At 37.6% G+C, this 22,422-nt stretch overlaps 2 protein-coding genes and 1 pseudogene across 4 annotated transcripts; 2 read left to right on the forward strand and 1 right to left on the reverse strand.

Moving 5' to 3' along the window:
• Positions 1-3,704: 3,704 nt before the first annotated feature.
• LOC125472089 lies at positions 3,705-5,211 on the reverse strand (annotated as a pseudogene).
• An 8,581-nt stretch (positions 5,212-13,792) lies between these two features.
• LOC125472126 (B3 domain-containing protein Os01g0234100-like) lies at positions 13,793-16,770 on the forward strand. The gene is made up of 7 exons (XM_048573213.1): positions 13,793-13,946; positions 14,030-14,095; positions 14,577-14,614; positions 14,716-14,887; positions 14,986-15,192; positions 15,592-15,673; positions 15,777-16,770. The coding sequence occupies exons 1-7, from the start codon at positions 13,869-13,871 to the stop codon at positions 16,427-16,429; spliced, it is 1,296 nt and encodes a 431-aa protein (XP_048429170.1). The 5' UTR covers positions 13,793-13,868; the 3' UTR covers positions 16,430-16,770.
• Positions 16,771-17,024: 254 nt separating this feature from the next.
• Positions 17,025-20,580, forward strand: LOC125472098 (B3 domain-containing protein Os01g0234100-like). 3 transcript variants are annotated; one of them, XM_048573163.1, is made up of 6 exons: positions 17,025-17,573; positions 18,168-18,208; positions 18,326-18,461; positions 18,584-18,790; positions 19,306-19,396; positions 19,498-20,580. In XM_048573163.1, the coding sequence occupies exons 1-6, from the start codon at positions 17,508-17,510 to the stop codon at positions 20,202-20,204; spliced, it is 1,248 nt and encodes a 415-aa protein (XP_048429120.1). In that variant the 5' UTR covers positions 17,025-17,507; the 3' UTR covers positions 20,205-20,580. The 3 variants fall into 3 exon arrangements, with proteins under 3 accessions (XP_048429120.1, XP_048429118.1, XP_048429119.1); XM_048573161.1 differs by having other exon boundaries at positions 17,026-17,573; positions 18,162-18,208; XM_048573162.1 differs by having other exon boundaries at positions 17,028-17,573; positions 18,162-18,208; positions 19,501-20,580.
• Positions 20,581-22,422: the final 1,842 nt, after the last annotated feature.

Genomic DNA, 22,422 nt, shown 5'->3' on the forward strand with positions numbered 1-22,422 from the left:
CCAGGTACGAGGAGATTGTTTCAAGCCATAGATTGACTTATGAAGCTTGCAAGCCATACCTGAATTCTGTGCTTGTGGATGACCCGGGGGTAGTTGCATGTAGACTTCCTCTTCGAGGTCTCCATGTAAAAAAACATTTTTTACATCCATTTGGTACAATGGCCATTCATGGTTCACTGCAACAGATAACAAAACCCTTATTGTGCTCATCTTAGCCACGGGAGCAAATGTCTCTTTATAATCCACTCCAAAAGTTTGAGTAAAACCGCGAGCCACCAATCTTGCCTTGTGTCGTTCAATTGAGCCATCAGAATTAAACTTGATTTTATAGACCCACCGACTACCTACCACCTTCTTGCCTTTGGGAAGTTGAACTACACTCCAGGTTTTATTTTCATTCAAGGCTTTGAGTTCTTCTTCCATGGCTAGCCTCCACACAACTTGACGATTGGCTTCTTGAAAGTTCCTTGGTTCACTTTCATAGGACAGTTTACTGAGGAAGGCTGCATGAGAGTGAGAGACTTTGGAGTAATTTACAAACTTGTGAATAGGGTACCTTGCATGGTAAGTTTCATAGTCTTGTAGCCTTGATGGTGGATGTCGATCTCGAGTCGGATTCCTGGCGGGTTGAGCTGGGATCACAATAGGTACAGCTCTACTCTCTTGTATAGATGTTGTGTTATGGTCATGGGGAACTACTTGTGCTTCTGAGGCTTCAGTGTCGTCTCCAATAAGCAGGTTGTCATTAAGGGTTGCATGAGAGTCCCGGTTGTGAGGTAGCGAATGGACACAGTCACTTGGTTCGACTGGATTTGGCAATGGGAAAAGATCTAGGAAGTGCTCCCCCTGACGATTTTGATATGATGATTTGTTGAAAAATGGTTGGTTTTCATCAAACCGTACATCTCTTGAGACAAACATCTTCCTGGAGCACGGATTGTAGCATTTGTACCCTTTTTGGGTGGAGGAGTATCCCATGAAAACACACTTGACAGCTTTGGGATCAAGCTTGTCTCAGTGATGGGATTGAATATGAACATAACAGGTACATCCAAAGATTCTCAGATGGGAAAGATTTATTTTTTTGTTTTGCATAACCTCAGATGGTGATTTTGTATCCAGAACACGACTAGGCAGTCTGTTGATAAGGTAGGTGGCTGCAAGAACTCCTTGAGACCAAAACCTCTTAGGCACATTCATTTGCAACATTAGCGCCCTGGTTTTTTCAAGTAGGTCCCTATTCTTCCTTTCGGCAATTCCATTTTGCTGAGGAGTACCTACACAACTTGTTTGATGTATAATTCCTTGGGTGCTCAAATAGTTAGTCATATTTTTGGATGTATATTCAGTGCCATTATCAGACCTTAGTATGTGGATTTGGGACGAAAAATGGTTCATGACAAGATTATGAAAGTCCTTGAAAGCATCCATAACTTCACTTTTGAATTTTAGGAGGTACAACCAAGTGGCTCTTGAGAAATCATCAACAAAGATAACGTAGTACCTATAACCATCAAAAGACTTTAGAGGTGCAGGTCCCCAAACATCGGAGTGCACCATCTCAAAAAACTTGCTAGTCCTAGACATGGAAGAATTGAATGGGAGTCTAGTAGATTTTGACAAATGACAAATTTCACATACAAGGGAGGATTTGCATAAACTAGGGAACAACGTAGACAACACAGATTCTGAGGGATGTGCTAGGCATTGATGCCACAACCGATGTTCTAGGTTTGAGCTGACTTGGAACCCCTTTGGAACATTGAGGTCCTCTGAAAAATAGTACAGCCCATTTAGGTAGTGACCTTCACCAATCAGCTTCTTGGTGGCTAGATCGTGAAAAACAACATTGTGGGGGGAAAAAATTGCACGACAGTTTAGAGAGTTTGTAATCCTTCCTACGGACAATAATTGAAAAGGAAAAGATGGAACATATAACGCTGTGGACTCAACAATTTCTGAGATCAGTTTAACTTTCCCTCTACCTAGAACTGGCACACCTCTACCATTTGCTACAGAAACTAGTGATGGTTTAGTGTAGCTTTCAAAATCGTATAGCTTTGAATATTGATTTGTCATGTGATCTGTGGCACCTGAGTCTATAACCCAAAAATCATGAGAGTGACTAACATTTAGAGCAGTTGAAAGAGCACACATGATACCTGGAATGTCTCCTTGAGGTACATGACCTGATTCAGCTAAGAACCCTGCAAACTGTCCAAGAAGAGCAGTTTGACTTTCCCCAGTCGACATTTCACCTGTGCTTCCTTTTCTGGTTTGAAGGTAGGTTGAGAACTCATTCAACAAGTCAGCCGGATTGGCTGTAAAGTTCATCGACCCACCGATGGATGTAGCAGCAGCAGAATGGTACTTGTTTGTATGTGGTCTAGCGTGTGAGCCCTTATGATCTCTTAAAGGCTTGTTCTCAAACCTTGGCTTCAACTCAGGGTGCAATATCCAGCATCGATCTATTAGATGTCCAACATTATTACAATGTAGACACTTCAAATATGGCATTTTTCCCTTGTACACTTTATCTCCAAATGACTTGTGATTTGTCACAAAAGCTCTAGCCTCAGACATACTAGGTTTTACGTCAACATTCATGACTTTTCTGCGTACTTCTTCTCGCTGGATAGTAGTGTAAACACTTGCAAATGATGGAAGTTCGGGATTCATTAGAATATGGCTTCTAAGATCTTCATATTCAGAACCCAAACTTGCAAGCAAATGAAAGATTTTATCTTCCTCAGACCTTTTTAATAGTACGGTAGCATCGATAGTGTGTGGTCGATACATATCTAGTTCGTTCCACATGTTTTTCATGCAATCGAGATGATGAACAAAGGATTTATCACCTTGTTGAAGACTTGCGAGATTCCTCTTAAGTTGGAACACTCGAGCAGCATTGTTTTGATTTCCATACATGTCCTTGACTGCCTTCCAAAGAGCACTAGAGGATTCTGAAAAACTGAAAATTTCAGACAGCTTAGGATCCATGGAGTTGAGGAGCCACGACATGACCAGCTGGTCTTTGCACAACCATGCTTCATACTCCGGCGATGCGACGTCAGGTGCTTCAATACTTCCATTGACGAATCCAAGTTTGGACCTTCCTCCAAGGGCAAGAGATATTGATCTGGACCATGGAAGATAGTTAAACTCATTTAACAACACAGAACACAAACGTTGGTTTGGGTTAACTTCAGCTTCTGGAAAACTAGGGCGAGGAGCTGTGAAGCTTTCAGCTTCTGAGCCAAAAAGATTATCTTCTGCCATTATCGAAACGAATGTGCAGAAGAAGAGAAAGGACAACAATGGAGTCAGGCCGGTTAAGGTTCCGGCTCTGATACCATGTGGAAAATATGGAAGAGAATGCTTTTTCTCATTATGTTTCTCTACAAGATTACAAGGATTTATATACATGATACAAGTGTGTAGGTAGGACAAGGTAGGACGGCTGTAGGACGGCTAGTGTGTAGGTAGGATTCTTCCAATAGAAAGCAAAGGATAAGAGAGATTGACCGAGAAGAGCTTGACCAAGGGACAAACCAAAGATAAAAAGCTGGTTGATGGGTTGCCAACACAAGTGGAAACAACAACATTTTCCTGGGACAACTGGCCTCCAATTCTATTTCCAGGCGCGGTGGGTGATGACGTGGCCATCAGATGGGAGCGGGGGTGGTTGCGCTGTTGCACATTGGGGGTGCCTTCAAAGGTGTAGAGTTTGAAATTCAAGAGTAAACAAAAATAAAAGAGGGGTGCCTTCAAAAGATTGGGGGTGTATGACAACAGAAGCAACCCAACAAATTACTATACTATTTCCACCAAAACTACAAAATGTTGAACATATCTCCGCAATTGCGGCAGGAGAAAACATATTAGAACAGCCGAAATCAAGCCCCAACCAGGGATATGAAAATGTGGAAAGAGATAAAAGAATAATAACAATGAACTGAAACAAAAAGGTCAACTAGTCGAAAAATATCATTGATCAAATTTAGAAAAGAAAAACAAATGGAAAAACAGAATACACTTTGGTACAATCCATATGCACCTTGAGTATAAATCAAAGATGATGGACAAGAAGCGAGCTAGCACGTCCTATTTAGAAACTTGGTTCAATCCACAAATGTGATGTCATAATTCCTTCCTTTATAACAGATATTAAAGGAATTATCAAAGGGCTGCTCGATTTGTCCATCATCCATATTAAAGAAACCTATGTCCATATCTACTCTTAGAGAAACACGCTCATTATTCATGAAGTAAATGCAATTCGGCTTCCATCCAGAACAGTCTGAGGCCTCAACAGAGAAAGAAGAAGCATTTCTGCACAAGAACAGGGATCTATTACCCAGATTCTTTACCTCCGAGTCCAACCATGAATTACGGGACCTTGAAAACTCTGCACCCGGTAGTTGCATGGAACTTTGTCTTCGGGTTGAAAAGACACAAAACCATCAACAGGTCCCCGGCTGATTCCACCAGATAAGCTACTTTAATTTGCATCATAGGACCCAAATATTCCTTTGGAAATTCTAGAGCAACAATCCTTACTTCTCCTTGCTTAGGATCTTCAATATCACAAATAAAAACATGACCATAATAGTTCACGGCATAAAGTTGTCCCTCATAATAAGTTAGATCATTTAATATTCCTGGTGTGTGCAGACATACTCTTATCCAATGTTCACTGTGTCCTGGTCTGCAAAATGACACAGTTTGAGACTGATAAACCATGACAATGAAATTTGAGGTCGAAGACGGGCTGGTTGATAAGACAAACTTCCTTATGGAAAAACTGGACAACAAGTTGGGTGCCATATTAGGCACCGGATGTGGCAGCTCAATCCGGGCATGATTTAGAGGATGTATCAAACTAAATTTCAAATCTTTTTTAGGTACGGTCAGCAGCCATCCCAAAGAAGAGAGGAAAAGCTTGTCCTCAAGTTCGGACAGATTTAGTTCGCAAGTGTTACGTTTCTTCAGGTTGTAACACTTGCGGGTGGCAGCACCCTTCTCCTGTGGAAGAATAAGGAGTGGGACTTGATGTCTCAGTCCTAATTCACTAGTAAAGTAGTTTTCTTTGGTCGCAACGGATCTCCACGATTTACAAACTGCACCAAAAACAATGAACTCCTCTAAGGAACCCATACGTTTAGCTAAAGAGAAAATAAGCTCTCGAGGAAGACCCGCCTAGTCAACCATCAAGACTTGAGAAATATACACCAATCAGTTGTCACCCCACCACCACGAACAAAACTTGTGTGGGGCTTGACATGCCACTGGACAATGCTGAGTGACAGTCCCACACCATTCATAACTTGTCATGTGTTAAATATTGTTGCATTAGTATAATTTCTTATTTTTATTTTATATCATAATTCAAAATTGAATTAATAATATATATATATATATATATGTATAGAGAAGTAAATTGTTAGAAGGTCTGAACTTCAAGGACGCCACAATCACAAGGTAAGACAAGAATGCAGATCGGGGTGAAGTGCAACTGTGAAGAGGATTGCCGGGAATGGGCGATGGTGGAATTGCAAGGGGCGGTGGAAATTCAGCCACAATTTCAAGACCACCTCCTTTTGCAGAACCTGCCCTGGAAAACTGAAGCAGTTTCAACTCTTCTAGGAGTGATGGAATTGAAACAAATGTATTCAAATTTTGAATAATCGAATGTGTTTATGTATGTGACTCATTGCAAACAAACATTAGCTTTCTTATGATTTGCATAAAAAATAATCACAAGCTTATCTCTCTCTCACGGCCTTGCATGGCTGCTGGGAAATTGTGCAAATTTTGTGTAATTACTGGTTCAAAGGTTTATTAATCCATCAAAGCTGGATTATGACACATCCCGACCGAGATCAGGGCATGCTGGCCGTCACTTAGAAGTGATGTAACCATGTGCACAGTGCGGAAGCTAATAAATAATAATAGTATGACTAAAAGTGATGTAACCATGTGCACAGTGCGGAAGCTAATAAATAATAATAGTATGACTAAATAAAAACCTAGCTATACACAAAGTAAATAACATATATGTGCAAGCGGAAGTGTGAGAAACAAAGTTCAGAGCACGAAAGACCTAGTGCAGTTCGGGAGAAACAACACTAAATAAACACACCCAAAGGTGGTCCTACACTGGTGATAATCTGTCAGATAAGCCGGGAAAATCCTCTGGGGAGCCACCAAAAGCGCTAGCCGAACTAGAATCTGGAGGGGCGCAAAACAGAAAACGTGAGTGGGCAAAAACAAAGCTTTTCAAAAACCATTTCATAAACAAAGTTCTAACCCCTCGCCGTAAAACATGTATACTCCCCAGAAAAATAGAATATATACATATATATATATATAAGTCATGCTCAGAAATATGTCATGCCAAATGTCTCGAAATAAAATGCAAGTACTCAGGTAACGCCAAAACAATGCCATGTAATCTGTCAGCCAGAGTCACCTAACATGACATGTACGGTTGAATTTAGAGCTCAAATCTCCATCTCACTAACTATACCTGCACACGAGTCGGAACCACCAAAAGTGGTCTGTACGACAGGACTGGGTGTATAATAAGTACGCTCAAGTGCTACGATCATGTGAAGACTGGGCGAATAATCGCGGGTCACCTACGAGTCGAAACCACCTAAAGTGGTCTGTACGATAGGACTGTGCACCTAACTTGGATCCAAGATGAGTGTGTGGTACGGGAGGTGAACATCACGTGAAGGACTGCCCAACTCTGGGCAGAAGCACTAACACCGGGGGTGCAGGTTATGAGCTCTCTATGCATCTCATATCACCACTAAGCAATAAATATAAACCATAACTTACCTGACACTTACATGTGCGTCCGCAACACCAAACACACATATAGATATGCAACTAATAATGTATAATCAACGGCAAACATAATGCATGGCATATAAACGAATAAACATTTCATTTCATTTTTTGGGAAAAACATAAGTATATAGGTATATACGGAAAACCAAAAGCCCACTCACTGGTATGTAGAAGGGTCGTAACCCCTTTGTCTCGAGTGACCGCGCTCGTCCTTGGGATAGGTCTCACCTATATGCGAAATAACTATAATTACATTAATTTTAAAGCACATAACCAACATTACGAAATAACTTCTCATACAATGCTCAAATGGGGTGTATGAATACACCAACGTGATCTACTCAACCTCACGAACATCCCCATATTTTTAGAAAAAAATTTCGACGCCGCATGCGCCCCCATGCGCATGCACGTGCCTGGCACACTGACGACGTCAGTTAACGCCGTCAGGAATATTCCGTTAACTTTGATGGAATCCGTTAACGCCGTTAGGAATATTTTGTCCAAACTGATGGAATATTCCATCATCTTCTCCGGCCAAACTCTGGCACCGTCACTGGCGTCGGAAAACCGGTAAAAATTCAAAACTTCGTATCTCACTCGTTTTTCAACCAAATTTCACAAAATTGATACCAAAATGAAGCTTACAACAAGAGGTACAAATCCATACCACTTTCAAGCACTAAAACCTAAGGAATCTCGCTGGGAAAACACCACGAACTCCGGCCAAACCTGCAACTCACGATCCCAATGTCCAAAACCTTCAAACGAACCACCCCGAGCCTCCTAAGGACCTCACCAAGCTTCCTACAAGCTTGAAATTCCCAAAAACACAAGAATTAACGTGTGCATGAACAGTGACCAAAATCGGTGATCCCGAGTACGACGTGAAAACGAAGGTATCTTTGCCTGAAATGGGTATGGTTGAACTCCTAAGGACCTCAAGAGCACAACTGTGTAATTTGTTTCCTCGATCTGTGAAGTTTTCAAGGGTTTTGGGTGGTGTCCGTCTGAAAAGGATAGGAAAGGGAGAGCGAGAGGGACTCGGGACATGGCAGAGAGAGAAGGGAAATGAGGGTGGTGTGTGTGTGGTCCAAAATCCACCAACCAAAGCCCAAAAATGACCACACAACGAAACAAACATACTAGGGGCAAAACCATCATTTCACCCCTACGGTACAAAAAGTCCGAGACGGGCTGTAACAATTAGGTTTCTGACTAACCTCATTATTTCAATTCAATAAAAAAAAAAAAAAAAAACTCTCATTATTTCAATGTATTATCAAATTATTATTAAGGAAGGGAATATAAATTCTGGAGAAGAACCTAATTCTCAAAGCCAACTTCATTCACCAGTAGTTTGTCGTTTCCAATTTTCAAATATTAATATACTATAGATGTAAAATTGAATGATTTAGTAATCATTAGAGGAGTTGAGAGAAGGGAGAGCCTGAAGAGCAAGGAAGAATTGACGGCGTTGCAGATCACCGGTGCTGACGAGAGAAAAGAGGCGAGTTCGCAGATGGAGGTAGATTTAACTGGGATTGTGAATTTTTTTTTACCATTTTAGTTTTTTAAGAAATAATGATTTAAGTTTTTAATTTTATTTTCATATAAAACTAAAAATAAGAAATCATATTTAAGTTTAACACATGACAATTTATGAGTGCCGTGTAGTGCCACTCAACATCATCTAGTGGCATGTCAAGCTCCACACAAGTTTTTCTCCACCACCACTCCATTGCCTTGCCTTTGTTGGAAAAAGTAAAATTAAATTTAGAAATGGAGCAAAAAGCAAACTGAAAATAAAGGCTAGAACTTTAACTAGTTCCCTCCCAGTCCCAGGCTCCCAGGTATGTGCCATGCTATCTATCTGTGTTTATTAAGTCTTTGTTTTCCTATTTCCCTCCGAGGAGGGCTTGGATTCCTTTTTTTTTTTTTTTTTTTTTTTTTTTTGGGTTCCCTGTACCAGTAGGGTATGGACAAGCTTGACTTTTTCCTAATGCCCTCCCTCCCAACATTGAGATTTGAATTGATGGGTTTAATTGGTTTTTAACAGTAGCAATAGCATGATGATTAATTATGAAACAATATAATATAAACAAGAATTAATTATCAAATCTGAGAAGAAAAAAAGGAAGAAAATGTACGTACTGGATCACTTTAGCTTACAAAAGTTGAAATTCTAATTGCCAAACTGTTGACAATAAATCAAGGAGAAAAGCAGATCACTGCGAGAAGGGACGGAGTAGGTTCGATCGGGGAGGGAGGACGAAATCGTCTTCGGGTGGGGTCCGGGGAGATGATATGCACCAATAAAACCAAATTCTTTTAAGATTTGCAATTCGGGGTGGAGGACAACAGTTGCCAACTCAACGCAGCTCAAGAGTCAAGACAGAGCAAGGGTTTTAGATTACCACGGGTTTAAATCTTAATTTTTCAACACGACAACATTTATTCAAAAGTATTCTCAGTTTATTACCTTAAAATTTTATGATTTTTAAATTTTCACACATCAAGTTTTTCTTTTTCATTCTCATCTTGTACCTAAAGTGAGAATTTGGACACTTTCAGTTTTACCTTATTAATTTGTCACCTCACATTAATTTTGTTATGTGTTTTAAATAAGTTGTGTTTAAAGTTATTTTCAATTTTTCACAATTGTTGTAACCAAATTCACGCAATCCTTTGATGGAGGCGATATTTAGTCGGAATTGCCCATGAACTTGGAGGAGAATGAAGTTGATTGGGGGTGTGATTGAATCCATGATCTGATTGTCTACCTATCTTCGAAAAAAAGAATCAAATCACTGGTGTAATTCTAAGAAAAGAATACGTATGACGTGTGCTATATCGGAATAAATCATTGATGAATATGTGTTGGCTTAGGCGTGTAGGAGAGATGCTTAGACAACATCGTATGTGAGAGAGATGAGCCTATGTTACACATATATGTGATGATCGTAAAGAAATATGAGATTAAGGATATGATCAGAGAGAGTTCCAGATAAATATCCAGTTTAGGATATTTATAAAGATTTTAAGAGAGTAGTTCTATTAAATAGGGAGACTTTTAGACTGTAATTCTAATATCGATTGTTCGAGAAAAAAAAATGTAAAAATATTAAAAAAATAAAAAAGGAGTGTAATCCCTGTTAAACACTCATGGTATTTAGGAGTGGTATTGGTACGATTACCGTACCAAAACTCATGTATCAATTATCATACCAAATTTTTTATATGGCAAAATCTAATATTATTACTTTGCCAAATAGTTTGGTTGGCATAGTATGGTAATGGTAATTATTACTCTGTTTTGGGCCACTCTTTTGGGCCAAAATTTGATTTTTTTTCCAACCCAATTCAAGGTCCAAACATGTTTTGGTCACTCTCTTTGGGTTTCTAAAAAATTTTAATTTAATTACGAGAATTTCATAGAGATTCATTTAAGAAAAAGAAGTAAATTGATGGGAAAATTGCTGAAAGAACCCAGCATCCCTAAAAAAACTAGTACAAAGATTCCTAGATTCCATCTCTACATTCTTTAAAATTGTATAAAAATTAACTTGATAGACAAAGCCAAGTAGAAAGACAACCCAATTTGATGAAGGAGAAGGTGAGATGCACTGCGGAGAGAGAGAGAGAGTGGCCGGAACGGAAGCCATGGAGATGAAGTCTATGGCAAGATGACTGAAAAGATGAAGTCGCAACGGCAAGAAGACTTGGGTTTTTTTTATTGGGAAAGTAGAGGTTAGAGGGTGAGAGGATGGTTTTGGATCAATGACTAGGAAAAATATGTAAAGTGCATATATAATGATAATAATACCTAATTATATATATATATATATAAAAATGAATAAATAAATGATATAATATAATAGTAGTGGTACAGTACAATATACTATTGGTAATGATTTTGAATACCATTATCGTACCGAAAATGTGTGGTACGGCAAAATACTGTACTATTACCAATGGTACAAAATTTTTGGCACAACTTTGGTATGGTATAGTTGGTAATTCGGTTGGTATGGTTATTTGGCAAATCCACCCCTCATGGTATTTATTTCTTATATATATAAACATCAAACTCAAATAAACCACTATGGAAAGCCTTGTTTGATAACTACTTAGTATTATAGTCTAGTGTTATTTTTCTTCACTTGTAAATAGTATGTCTTATGTTCAAATCTCGAAAATAGCGAATTTGCAACCAATTTATTTCTCCTCCTTCTTAGTATAAATATCATGTATTTGCAAGTTAAATAATCTTAAATACTTAATAATTAAGGGTCCGTTTAATAACCCTTTCGTTTTGAGTGTTGGTTTTCACTTAACCATTTATTTACCCATCCTCTTAGTTTGATATTGCTGTGCTTTTAGAAAAATTGATTTTGCTGTTATGTAAGAATAAACAGTAAAATAAAGTTATTGAGTGTTTGGTAAACTTTTTTTTTTTTTTTTTTTTTTTTGTAAAAGTGATTTTAATAAAAAATAAAGTGTCTGAGCGTTTGGTAAACTTTTATGTAAATTGTTGTGAATATGTTAAATAACTAAAAATATATATGGTATTTAATGTGATATAATAATTGTCAAAGAGAATAATCTTGCCATTTGAAAATTTCATTAAACGGGCACTGACTACTATGCTTTGAAAAAAGAAACACTTTGTTTAGAAGCATGATAGACCATGCTTCTGTTTTTCTATGTTTTTCTGCTGCTATTGGCATCAGTTTAAAAAAAAAAAAAAGACATTTTTTTGTTTTACCAAACACATTTGATGTTCCAAATTTTTAATAAGCTACTTTTTTTTAAAAAAAAACACCACAGTCCCAAACCAGCCCTTAAACTTATCCTCTATTTTGGTTTTCAATTTTCATTATGACTATCATTCAATGTACATGTCCTATAAATTTTGTGTGTACTTTCTCACTATCTAAAGCACAAAAAATGAAAAAAAATAAAAATAAAAACCAAATGGAAAAACCGTGCCCTCTCTAAAAAAATCCCAAATTTCTAAAAGCCTCCATGCCATCGACCCCTAGCTCCGGCTTGGGGTTGGCGGTAGCCTAGTGCCCACCCCTCCCCGTCCTTCTCCCTCTTCCCATTTGTTCCTCCATATCCCTCCATTTCTCCCTATTTCTCCAAACCACCATGGTTGGTGATTTGAATTTTCTTTTTATGCACTTAGAATTCGGTTATTTTTCGTTCTGAGCATTTTGTGTCTTAGGTTGCCCTGAGCTTGGTCTCAATTTTCCTTGAGTTTGTCTCAAACTTGCTTTCTATGCCTTGTTCCTTTCCAAATATCACTCTTCATCGTGGATCTTCAACCATCTACTATTGCTGCTCGGTTCGTCGAGTGTCTCCTCCTGAGTTCTCATCCAAAAGCGCACTTTGGTGGTTCATTTCCCGTCCCTCTTAGTGTAAATATCGTGTATTCGTAAGTTAAATAATCTGAAATACTTAATAATTAAGGGTCCGTTCAAAAACCTTTTTGTGAGTGTTGATATTCAATTTTTATTGTTGAGATAGAGCAAATATATGAGAGAGTTTTTTTTTTTTTTTTTGAATAATCGATATTATCTACGCTAATGAGAAGAGGGATGGGTTTATGAGAGAGTTAAAACTTGTCCTAAATTTTGGTTTTCAATTTTCATTATGTCTGTCATTCAATATACATGTCTTATAAATTTTAGTGTGTACTTTCTCAGTATTTAAAGCACAAAAAAATAAAAACCAAATGAAAAAGTTATCAGACGAGCCTTAGCTTGCATTTGACAACCGCTTGATTTCCTCCACTTTGATTTGTTGATTTGAGTTGTAGCATATGATTTTTTGATATATTTTCTGTTATCCTATGTACTATCTTATTGTATTTAATACAACATCTTATTCAATAAAAAAAATATATTGAACCATTTTTATTCCCTTTTACATATAAGCAATGTAGATAGGAAAAGGGTTTCACACACCTTCCACAAATGTAACTCTCTTGGAGCAAATAAATCTTACGTAGCACGTCAAATTTAGCAAAAAGCAACACTTGAACTCTCTTGGATGCTCTTATTTTTCCTCCCACACATTCTTTCAATTTTTCAATATTTGTTAACTCTTCTATTTCTTTGTCTTTATCTTAGAGGCGAGTAAGAGAAAATAACTATTAAATATTTTAAAAATGTGTATAAGAAGTAAACTTAGACGTGTTAAACTTTGGAGCATGAAATGTATAGCATGTCAGATACTTGAATACAAATTGCATTGCAAGCAAGATTTGGCAATTTCTCTAAAAATGGTGTAAATCCTATATTTTGGATATTGACAAAACCTTCCCTAGTTAAGATATCTAATTATGTAATTCAGTTGGTGTACCTTATGTTATGAACACAAATTGCATTGCAAGCAAGAACACGTACTCTGTTCTGTTTCAAATAAACTATTTTCCCACGCAGAATTACAAGATTGATTTAAAACATCTCGCTTCAGCGTTCTACTTGCATGTAAATTAAAAAAAAAAAAAACATAATAAAATTTGAAATCCCGTCAGGACAACTGCATCTTGCCATCACGTGATTGGTTTAAAACACCGACGTGATTTTTAAGGGAACTTTAACGAAAAGTTTCCTGGTACTGTTCACTTTAACGAAAAACCACATTTTTACACTAAAAAGTACTATTCATTTTACCATTTATTTTGTCATTGTCGTTAAAACTCAAAATTTTCAAACCCCTTTCATTAATTTTCCTAATTTTTAATCCTCCACTCAAAATCGCTTGTATAAAAAAAAAAAAATTAAAAAGGTTGAATGGTTATTTCCTTTTTGGTAAGTCAAAATATGCAGTACGGATATGTCTCCCAAACATTTCCTATTATATTTTAAAATTGGCTCCATATTTTGAAGCAAGATTGTTTTGAAATTAAACGGTCCTTTTTTTTTCCCCTTTCTCTGTACACATCTGTCTTTCAACATCTACGCCAATAGTAGAGAGAGAGAGAGAGAGAAAGAGAGCCCATGGAGGAAGCAATGGTTATTCTTCAAGACCAGAAACAGAGCTCCTCTTACCCACTGCTACAGCCTCCGCCGCATAAGGTCCACTGTCTCTATTTGTTTCTCTCAGATATGATTTGGGTTTTGGTTGTAATCTGAGTATTTGACCGTTTGTTTGATTGCAGGGTATGAAAACCGAAAAGCAGCTTGGACAAAAACCTCCATGCTTTCAACCCACGACTACAAGCAATGTGAGAAACAATAACATGTTAATCATTTCCACCGATTCTGTATTGGGGTTTTGTTATTTCCGGTTTCGAATGCTACATGGTTTGATGATTACTGTTAACTCTGCAATTTTATTGAAAATGTTAATATTTTGAAGCTATAAGCTTTTTGAAATGGGGATTTTGATAGAATCTCCTTCATCTCAGATGGCTATCAGACGGTAATGAAGTAAAATATTCTGTTCATGTTTTGTATGTTGTAAGGGCATGCTAGGAATCGTGAAAGTCATGCCAAATTAGGTAGAAAAAAAAAATTGATCTGTAGCTACGCATTGAATCAATCATGCAAGCAACGAAAAATTAGTGTCGTTTTTAGGCCTGTAGGCTGTAGCGCTCCTTAGCGAGATTCTGAGCATCACATTCTTGTAGTTACAAATATGGAATTTCCATTTCTTGTCAGTATACACTGAACTAACTGAAATATCTTGCGAGTTCTTGAATACAGGTGTTGAATGCTAATGCTAATCCCATGATGTTTAAATGGTCAGTGAATTTTTAGTTAACTTTTTAATCTGCTTTTACTTATTGATATTATTTGTAATGGTTATAAAGTAACACTGGATCCTCAATTTTTTTCCCAATAGTCGTAAACGAAAGGCCCCTGTAAGAGTTACAGTAGAAAGCTTATACAATAGTTCCCAAGCTCAGTCTTCTGTTTTGGAAAGAGCAAAGAAGATCGAAGCAAGCCTAGATCATAAGTTTCCTTCACTGCTCAAAGTTATGATGCCATCAGAAGTGTCTGGAGGATTCTACCTTGTAAGCCTCACTCACTCTTGTCAACAATTTGTGCAGTTATCTGAATACATTGACTAATTAGGATGATATACTTATTTGAACTGACTTTGGTTTGGCAGAATCTTGCTAAGAAATTTTGCAGTGAATATATGCCAAAACAAGATTCAATGATTGTTTTGGAAGATGAAAATGGGAAGGAATTTGGAACGAAGTATCTTGTGGAGAAGGGTGGACTGAGTGGTGGATGGAGAGGGTTTTCAATTACTCACAAGATAATGAAGGGAGATGTTGTGATTTTCCATCTAGTCACTCCTTTCAAATTTAAGGTAACTGATGGACCCTTCTTGAAATTTATGTGCTGATCCTTTGTTCCAAGTTCCATTATGTAACATATAGTTGAACTTGACAAACTTGGAAAAGAGAAATCCTTAAATTGATCATAGCCTTGCAACCTGAATCTCGGGGATGCCACTATGGTTGTGAAGATGATGAAAATGTTTATCCTGTGGTTTAAAGAAAAAGGGCAGAATAAGTTAGTAAGTGTACATTTTTTTGAGTTTGCCAAATTTTGTTTTCTTAAATTTAGATGGGTTTCCCCTGAATGGAAATTTTGAGAAAAAAAGGATAAGATCTATAACATTTTATTGTTTTGACAAATTTGGAAAAGAGAACTACTTCTGAATGCGTACGAGACACTCCATTCTTTTGCTACCTACTTGTTGCAGGTATATATCATTAGGTCAAATGAAGTGAACTGGAGTCTTCCTCTTATGAGGGTAGATCCTCCCATCAGACAGATGGATACCGGTAAGTTGTTTCAAAACTCATCAAGTTATGTGTGGCAAGTGGCGTCGCAATCATAAACAACTCTTACCTTTTCTGATCCGTACATGTGATTTAAATCACGCAGGAGGCTTTACTGCATGTGGAAAGGAAGAACGTGAGAATTTGGAACCTAATCCGCAGGAGAATGCAATAGTCTATTATACGGACTCTGGTCCAACATCAGATCAGTCTGGAAATGACGGCGAAGATGTTGGTTCCGAATTTCTGGATGGTCTTAGACTTTCAGAGTCTGTTGTCACTTTTAAAGAAGTGCACTGTTTGGACAACTTTAACGTTCAGGTCAATGGTTTAATCATAAACTCTGAATTTTCGAAATACGTCCTGACCAAGTATTATGAGCTTTGCTGCAGTCAGAACTCCTTCCTTCATGAACAACTTCTCGAGGGTCTGAACTGCAAACTGATTGCCGGAGTAATTTCTGAGACAGTCAACATTGCAGATGCCATCAGGGCCTGCAAGATCACTACCCCGGAAGATTATCTTTCGACTTGGGATAACACTCTGAAAGCCTTTGGTGATTTAGGCATGAATGTCCATTTCCTGCGTGCCCGCCTGGACCAGCTTACAAGTCTTGCTTCAAAATCAAAAAGACTTGAGGCAAATGTTTTGCAAGTGAAAGAGGTCATGAATAGTCTTGACTCTGAGATTGAGACTCCGAACACGAGTTTAGAGGAGCGGGAAATTCTGTTCCAAGAAATGGCTAAAGCCCCTTGGTGATGAGAAAACTTGAAAGAATCTGGTTACTCTTTTTGGATATAACTTAAAAGATATGATGCCAAAGCTAGGTGAGGAAGAAATGCGCATCTTGTGCCGTTATCACTCAGCATTTTGGGTTTTTATATAGATGGTTGTTTTATGCCAGTGCTGCAGAGATTTTGGGTAATTTCTCTACAGAATTGTGTGCTTTGGAGGCATCAGTAGCTAGTCGGGAGGAATGTTTTACCTTCTGATTTTCTCTTTGGCAATTTCCAGCATTGGAATGTATGATATAGAACCCGGTCTGGAGGCATCAGTTATATCCTCCTCCGTTCGATTATAAATTTCAATATTCAGCCGTATTGTTGCTATAAAGAACCAAAAATCTGACCAAGAATATTTCCAAACAAGAAATTCCTTAAGATACATTGCATAGATCCATTATTCACATTAGTGAATTTTTCAACGTGATCGTAACTTGATTACCATGATATAATATTACCCCCATTCACAGTAGGTCGCAAGACAACAGAGGCTGTGAAAACTTACCCAAGACTTGAAGAAATTTTGGAGTTCGGCATCTAGGTCACGTGTCTATGCGGCCGAGACACAATAAAGCCCCCATACTCACCCCTTGCATTAAGACTCACTATTACGCTATGTAATGTCCCCACTCATGTCCTATCACACCACCTCCATGGCCCACCACTAACTGGAGTTCCGGACGGAAGAATTTCTCTAAAACTTGACTGTCAAAGAGTTACAGTTTCTATTTCCTACTGCAAACGTTTGAACATTACACACCCATGCTCATCCTTTAAATATGTTTGGGAGGGAATTGTAGTAGTATTTTATAATTTTTTGGGGAAGTGGAATAGCATTATGTTTCCTTGAAAATGGCTAGAAAATTATTGTTGTTACCTGTATGGTTCCCAAAATGCCCCTATTATGTTTGAATTCCATTAGGCAGCCTCTAGCTCGAGTGACTGACAAAAGTACATGGAACGGTCTTTTCATCTTTTCCATTATTCACTCTTTACCTCCATAACCATAAAGTTAGAGAGAGAGAGAGAGAGAGAGTGTGTGTGTGTGTGTATCCATGGCCATGGCTGTTCTTCAAGACCAGAAGCAGAAGCAGAGCTCTTCTTGCCCACCACCACCTAAGGTCCTCTCTCTCTCTCTCTCTCTCTCTCTCTCTCTCTCTCTCTGTGACATGTAATATGTTAATGGGTTTTCCTTGGAAAGTGAATAAAATTTGAGTGTTTTGTTTACTAATGATTTTGCAGAGTCTGGTGAAAGCATTGTGAGAAAACCTTATATTATATATATATATATATATATATATATATATTTATTTATTTATTTATTTTTATTTATTTATTTATTCATACATATTTGTATTGGGTTTTTGTTCTTCCTATTTTGAATTGCATGTAGTCTGATTAAGATTAACCATTTCAAGCAATAAGCTTTTTGAAATGTTTTTGGTCAATTTCATAAACATGAGCCTCTTTACAAAGAAATGAAATATGTTCAATGATTTAAATGAAAAAAATTACAAAAAAAAACTAGTTTGGGAAATAATTTCCGCGCACACCTTCGAATTGGCTGGAATTTTAAAAACAAATATTTTTCCAAGTTGGGCTGGGGCTCTTGTTTATATTCTGCACATCTTGGTTGTATGCACTTGAACTAGCGAGAAATTTAGTTTCTTAATTTCTTCACATATTCTAACACGAAATAAAATTTTCAGATACGGGTAGTCAGTTGCAGTAATGCTAATCCAAATATGCCTGAAAGGTCAGTCAGTCAGTATATATTTAATTTACATTTTTAATCTGCTTTTTATTTGCCGAAATTGTTTTTTTTTTTGATTGACTGTGAAGTAACACTTGATTCTCAATCTTTTACCATTAGCCGTAAGCGAAAGAGAGTTACCGTAGCAAAAAGCGTATATGAAAGAGCAAAGGAGGTTGAAGCAACCCTCGATCCTAAGTTCCCTATCCTGCTCAAAGTCATGCTGCCTTCTCACGTTGCTGGATGTTTCTGGCTTGTAAACCTTAAGCTCTCACTCATTCTCTTCACACTTTGTGCAGTTATACCAACTTATCAAGGCCTGTATTGTTAGGATGATGTACTTATTTATATGCACTCGCTTTGGTTTTGGTTTGGCAGGGTCTTTCCAAGAAATTCTGCTTTGATCATATGCCAAAACAAGATAAGACGATTGTTTTGGAAGATGAAAATGGGGATAAATTTGGTACTAAATATCTTGCGGAGAAGGTGGGACTGAGTGGTGGATGGAGAGGTTTTTCAATTGCCCGCAAGCTACGGGAGGGAGATGCCGTGATTTTCCATCTGGTCACCCCGTCCAAATTTAAGGTAGTAACTTGTACCTTCTTGGAATGCTTGTGTAGAATCTGGATATCTTTTCTTGTTTGATTGAGTATTTACATTAGATTACTTCAGTTAAAACTTGACGAATTTGTTATAAAAAATACTGTGCTAAAAAATTGGTCATTACTCTGGAAACCAAATCTTGCAAGCCAAAGATGTTCTCACTGTAAAGCATATAGAGAAGATAGATGGTAGGGAGGCCGTTATGATTGTGAAATTGATGAGAATATTCGGTCTGCAATTCAATGAAATAGGCTAGGAATAATGCAGTTCCTTGTAGAATTTTGAGCTTGTCATTAAAATTTCTTAACAGTAAGCGGGGTTTCACTTGAACGGAGGTTTTAAGGAAAGGATATAGATTGATTCTTCTGAGAGACGAATTCATAATGCTTCTTGAATGTGGGCTGCCAAGCATAGTATGTAGATATTTGACTGCTTTGAGATTCTACTTCTGAAACTCGTACTAACCACTAAATCCTTTTGTTGCCTACTTCCTGTAGGTGTATATTATTAGATCAAATGATTTAGACGGCATGGATTGCAATATTGACCCTTTGAAATTAGATGCTTCTATTAAACTGGCGGATACTGGTAAGCTGTTTCGAAATTCATCTAGTTATTTTGCTAACAGGCTTGAAAATCATAACTATTACTTCTTTGGCCTCACTTATCATAACTATAATTTAATTAAGCAGGAGATGTTATAGCATGTGAAAGGGAAGAGAGGGAGAAATTGGAAACTATTCCAAAGGATACCGCAATAGCCTTTGCTTCAAAGTTTGGTTTGATATCAGAGCATTCTGGAAATGATAGTGAAGATCGTGGTTTTGAAGTTCTGGATGGACTTCAGCTTTCAGAGTCTCACGTTGCTTTCAAAGAAGTGAAAAGCATGGAGAACTTCAATGTTCTTGTCAATGGTTTAAACATAAATTCTGAGTTTTCAAAACACCTTCTGACCAAGTACTATGATCTCTGCTGCAGTCAAAACTCGTTCCTCCATGAACTTCTTCTCGAGGGTCTAAACTGCAAACTGATTTCTGGAGCAATTTCTGAGACAATCAACATTGCAGATGCCATCAGGTCCTGCAGTGTTACTACATTGGAAGGCAATTTTACCACTTGGTATAAGACTTTGAAAGCCTTTGAGGGTTTAGGCATGAATGTCGGGTTCCTGCATGCCCGTCTGAACCAGCTTGTAAGTCTTGCTTCAAGATCGAAAAGATTTAAAGAGGCTAGACTTGAAAGGGACCGGGCAGAAGAAGAGATGAGGAGCTTGGAGGCAAAACTTTTGGTAGTAAAAGATGCTATAAATATGCTTGACTCTGAGATTGAGAGTCTAAACACGAGTTTGGAGAAGCTTGAGCATATGTTCCAAGAAGTGGCTAAAGCTCCTTGGTGATGAGAAGACTTCAATTCCTCTGGTTCTTATTTTGGTATATATCAAGGTTTATTGTTCAGAACCAGAACTGTGCCAAGCTACGTGGTGAAGAAGCGTTTTGTGGTATGATCTTCGATGCTTCTGTAGAGTCCCACTTGCGTTTTGTGTTATGGTCTTGGGTGTTTCTGTGGAGTCCCGGGCACATCGATAGATTGACCATCTTTTGTATAGACATCATCAAGGTAGTGTTACCAAGTAGGGAATCTGGTATTCTCTTTTGTACCTTCCAGCTAACATGGGAAGATATGTATGATACAGAGCCAATTAACGTGAACTGTTGTCTCAAAACTATCCAATTTTTGCTTTCTTATCATGAAAGTTACCTGTTATCTCACAATACAACTCTCTTCAAACACAAGTGGTTCTCGCTAGTTGAAAGAGCAAAACGATGACCCAACACTAGTTGAGATGTAAAGAGGAATTAAGAAGTGACAATATTTTACCGTACAAATGTTACAATCAGAACTGTTCGTTCTCTATATCATTTATAGAAATACTCATTTAGTTTTTCATGTGAGATGACAAACTTGGGGTTGTATCATTTCCTTGGAATGGGAATACTCCAATGTGAGCATGGAATTTTTATAAAGCAGAAGAAATATGCATTGTCTTTGTTGCAAGCCTATAAGCACACCTTAAAATTGAAAAAACGAGGATGGAAGTGATCCTTCTGAGAGCAACTCCATCGTGTGAAACCTTCTCCTAGGCAATACATCCATCCAGTGAACAGTAACTGCTCTAATGAACAGTAATCGCCTTTTGCATCTCCACCGTTACCCCAATAGCCCTAACAATAGGCAATAAAAAATTAGTATTTTATTTATTTATAAAATAATACAAAATAATTTTAATTGTAATTTTGGATAAAATTTTTAATCGTTCTCGTTGCGCCACATGTCATTATAGAAAAAATTATTAAATAATACAAAATAATTTTATTTGTAATTTCGGATAAGATTTTTAATCGTTCTCGTTGCGCCACTTGTCATAAAATCCGAAAAGACAATTATTGGGGATGGATTTCCGATAAGATTTTTAATCGTACTCGTTGCGCCACGTGTCATTATCCGAAAAATACAATTATTGGTGATGGATTTCTAATAAGATTATTAACCAATCACGTCGCGTCACGTGTCATAATCTTTTACAATCTTTGAGGATAAATTTCCATAAATTTTTAACGAATAACGGCATGGCACGTGGCATTATCTACAACCTAATCCTTTCTGAATCCTCTATATAATCCATTATCCATCCTCACAAATCTCACACCAATTTTCTCAAGAAGCGACCAATTCGTACATGTATCAGTAGTCATTTTGTTGAAAAAAATTGGATTGAAACTTTGAGATAAAGATAGGAATGTGATTGAAAGTAGTTGAGAAAATATGAAATTGTGGTGTAAGGTAGATGATAATGAGAATGTATTTATAGAAAAGTAAAAACAATTTTTTACAATTCTTTATAAATTTTAGAATTTTTTTTACATTTTTTACAATTTTTTTTAATTTTTTATTCAACTAATTAATCTCTGCCGTTGGATATAAAAAAATTTGAATTCCAACACTCCAGATTGTGCCACGTGTCGCAACGGTAACTTTTCTTAATTTTAAAACTATTTTTTCTTTTATTTATTTATTTATAAAGTATATTAATATCGACCGTTAATCTCAGATCGAACGGTGGATATTAAATAAGACTTTTTTTATTTTTTTTTACTGTTGAGATCTAATGGTCCAAGTTAAATAGCCGTTGAGATCGAACGAACCGTGGGAAGCCACATGGCTTCCCAACGGTAACATTTGAATCTGAAAAAGTGGGCTGATGTGTCGGCGACGCACCCCGACGCGCGAGTGGGGTGCACGTGCCTAACAGAAAAAAATAAAAGAAGGCTTGACGCCAGGTTGACGTCAGCCCTGGCGTCACATCCACTCGGGCTGGCAATTCTTCACAAGCCCGGAACTCGAGCCTCCACCTCCACTCGGGCTCCTTCACGCTGGAGCCGATCCACAGGGCCTTGGGCCCTTTTCTCTGGGTTGTCCCCCGAGCAATCCACCACGGTGGAGTTGCTCTGATGAAACTGTGTATAGGCAAAGGTGCTACTAAATTACTAATTGGATATTGTGGTAGTGACTGGAGTGGGGATGAATCTGATATGAAAACACTTTAGGCTATACTT

This window comes from the organism of the source record quoted next, unplaced genomic scaffold (assembly GCF_019419815.1).
Source record: "Pyrus x bretschneideri cultivar Hongxiangsu unplaced genomic scaffold, Pyrus_bretschneideri_v1 Contig64, whole genome shotgun sequence".
Classification (NCBI taxonomy): Eukaryota; Viridiplantae; Streptophyta; class Magnoliopsida; order Rosales; family Rosaceae; genus Pyrus; species Pyrus x bretschneideri.

Coding starts and splice junctions, on each gene's coding strand:
- LOC125472126 (XM_048573213.1), top strand. CDS start 13,869: ATGGAGGAAGCAATGGTTATTCTTCAAGACCAGAAACAGAGCTCCTCT. Junction 14,096..14,576: donor AACCCACGACTACAAGCAAT/GTGAGAAACAAT, acceptor TCTTGAATACAG/GTGTTGAATGCTAATGCTAA. Junction 15,674..15,776: donor CATCAGACAGATGGATACCG/GTAAGTTGTTTC, acceptor TAAATCACGCAG/GAGGCTTTACTGCATGTGGA.
- LOC125472098 (XM_048573161.1), top strand. CDS start 17,508: ATGGCCATGGCTGTTCTTCAAGACCAGAAGCAGAAGCAGAGCTCTTCT. Junction 18,791..19,305: donor TCACCCCGTCCAAATTTAAG/GTAGTAACTTGT, acceptor TACTTCCTGTAG/GTGTATATTATTAGATCAAA. Junction 19,397..19,497: donor TATTAAACTGGCGGATACTG/GTAAGCTGTTTC, acceptor AATTTAATTAAG/CAGGAGATGTTATAGCATGT.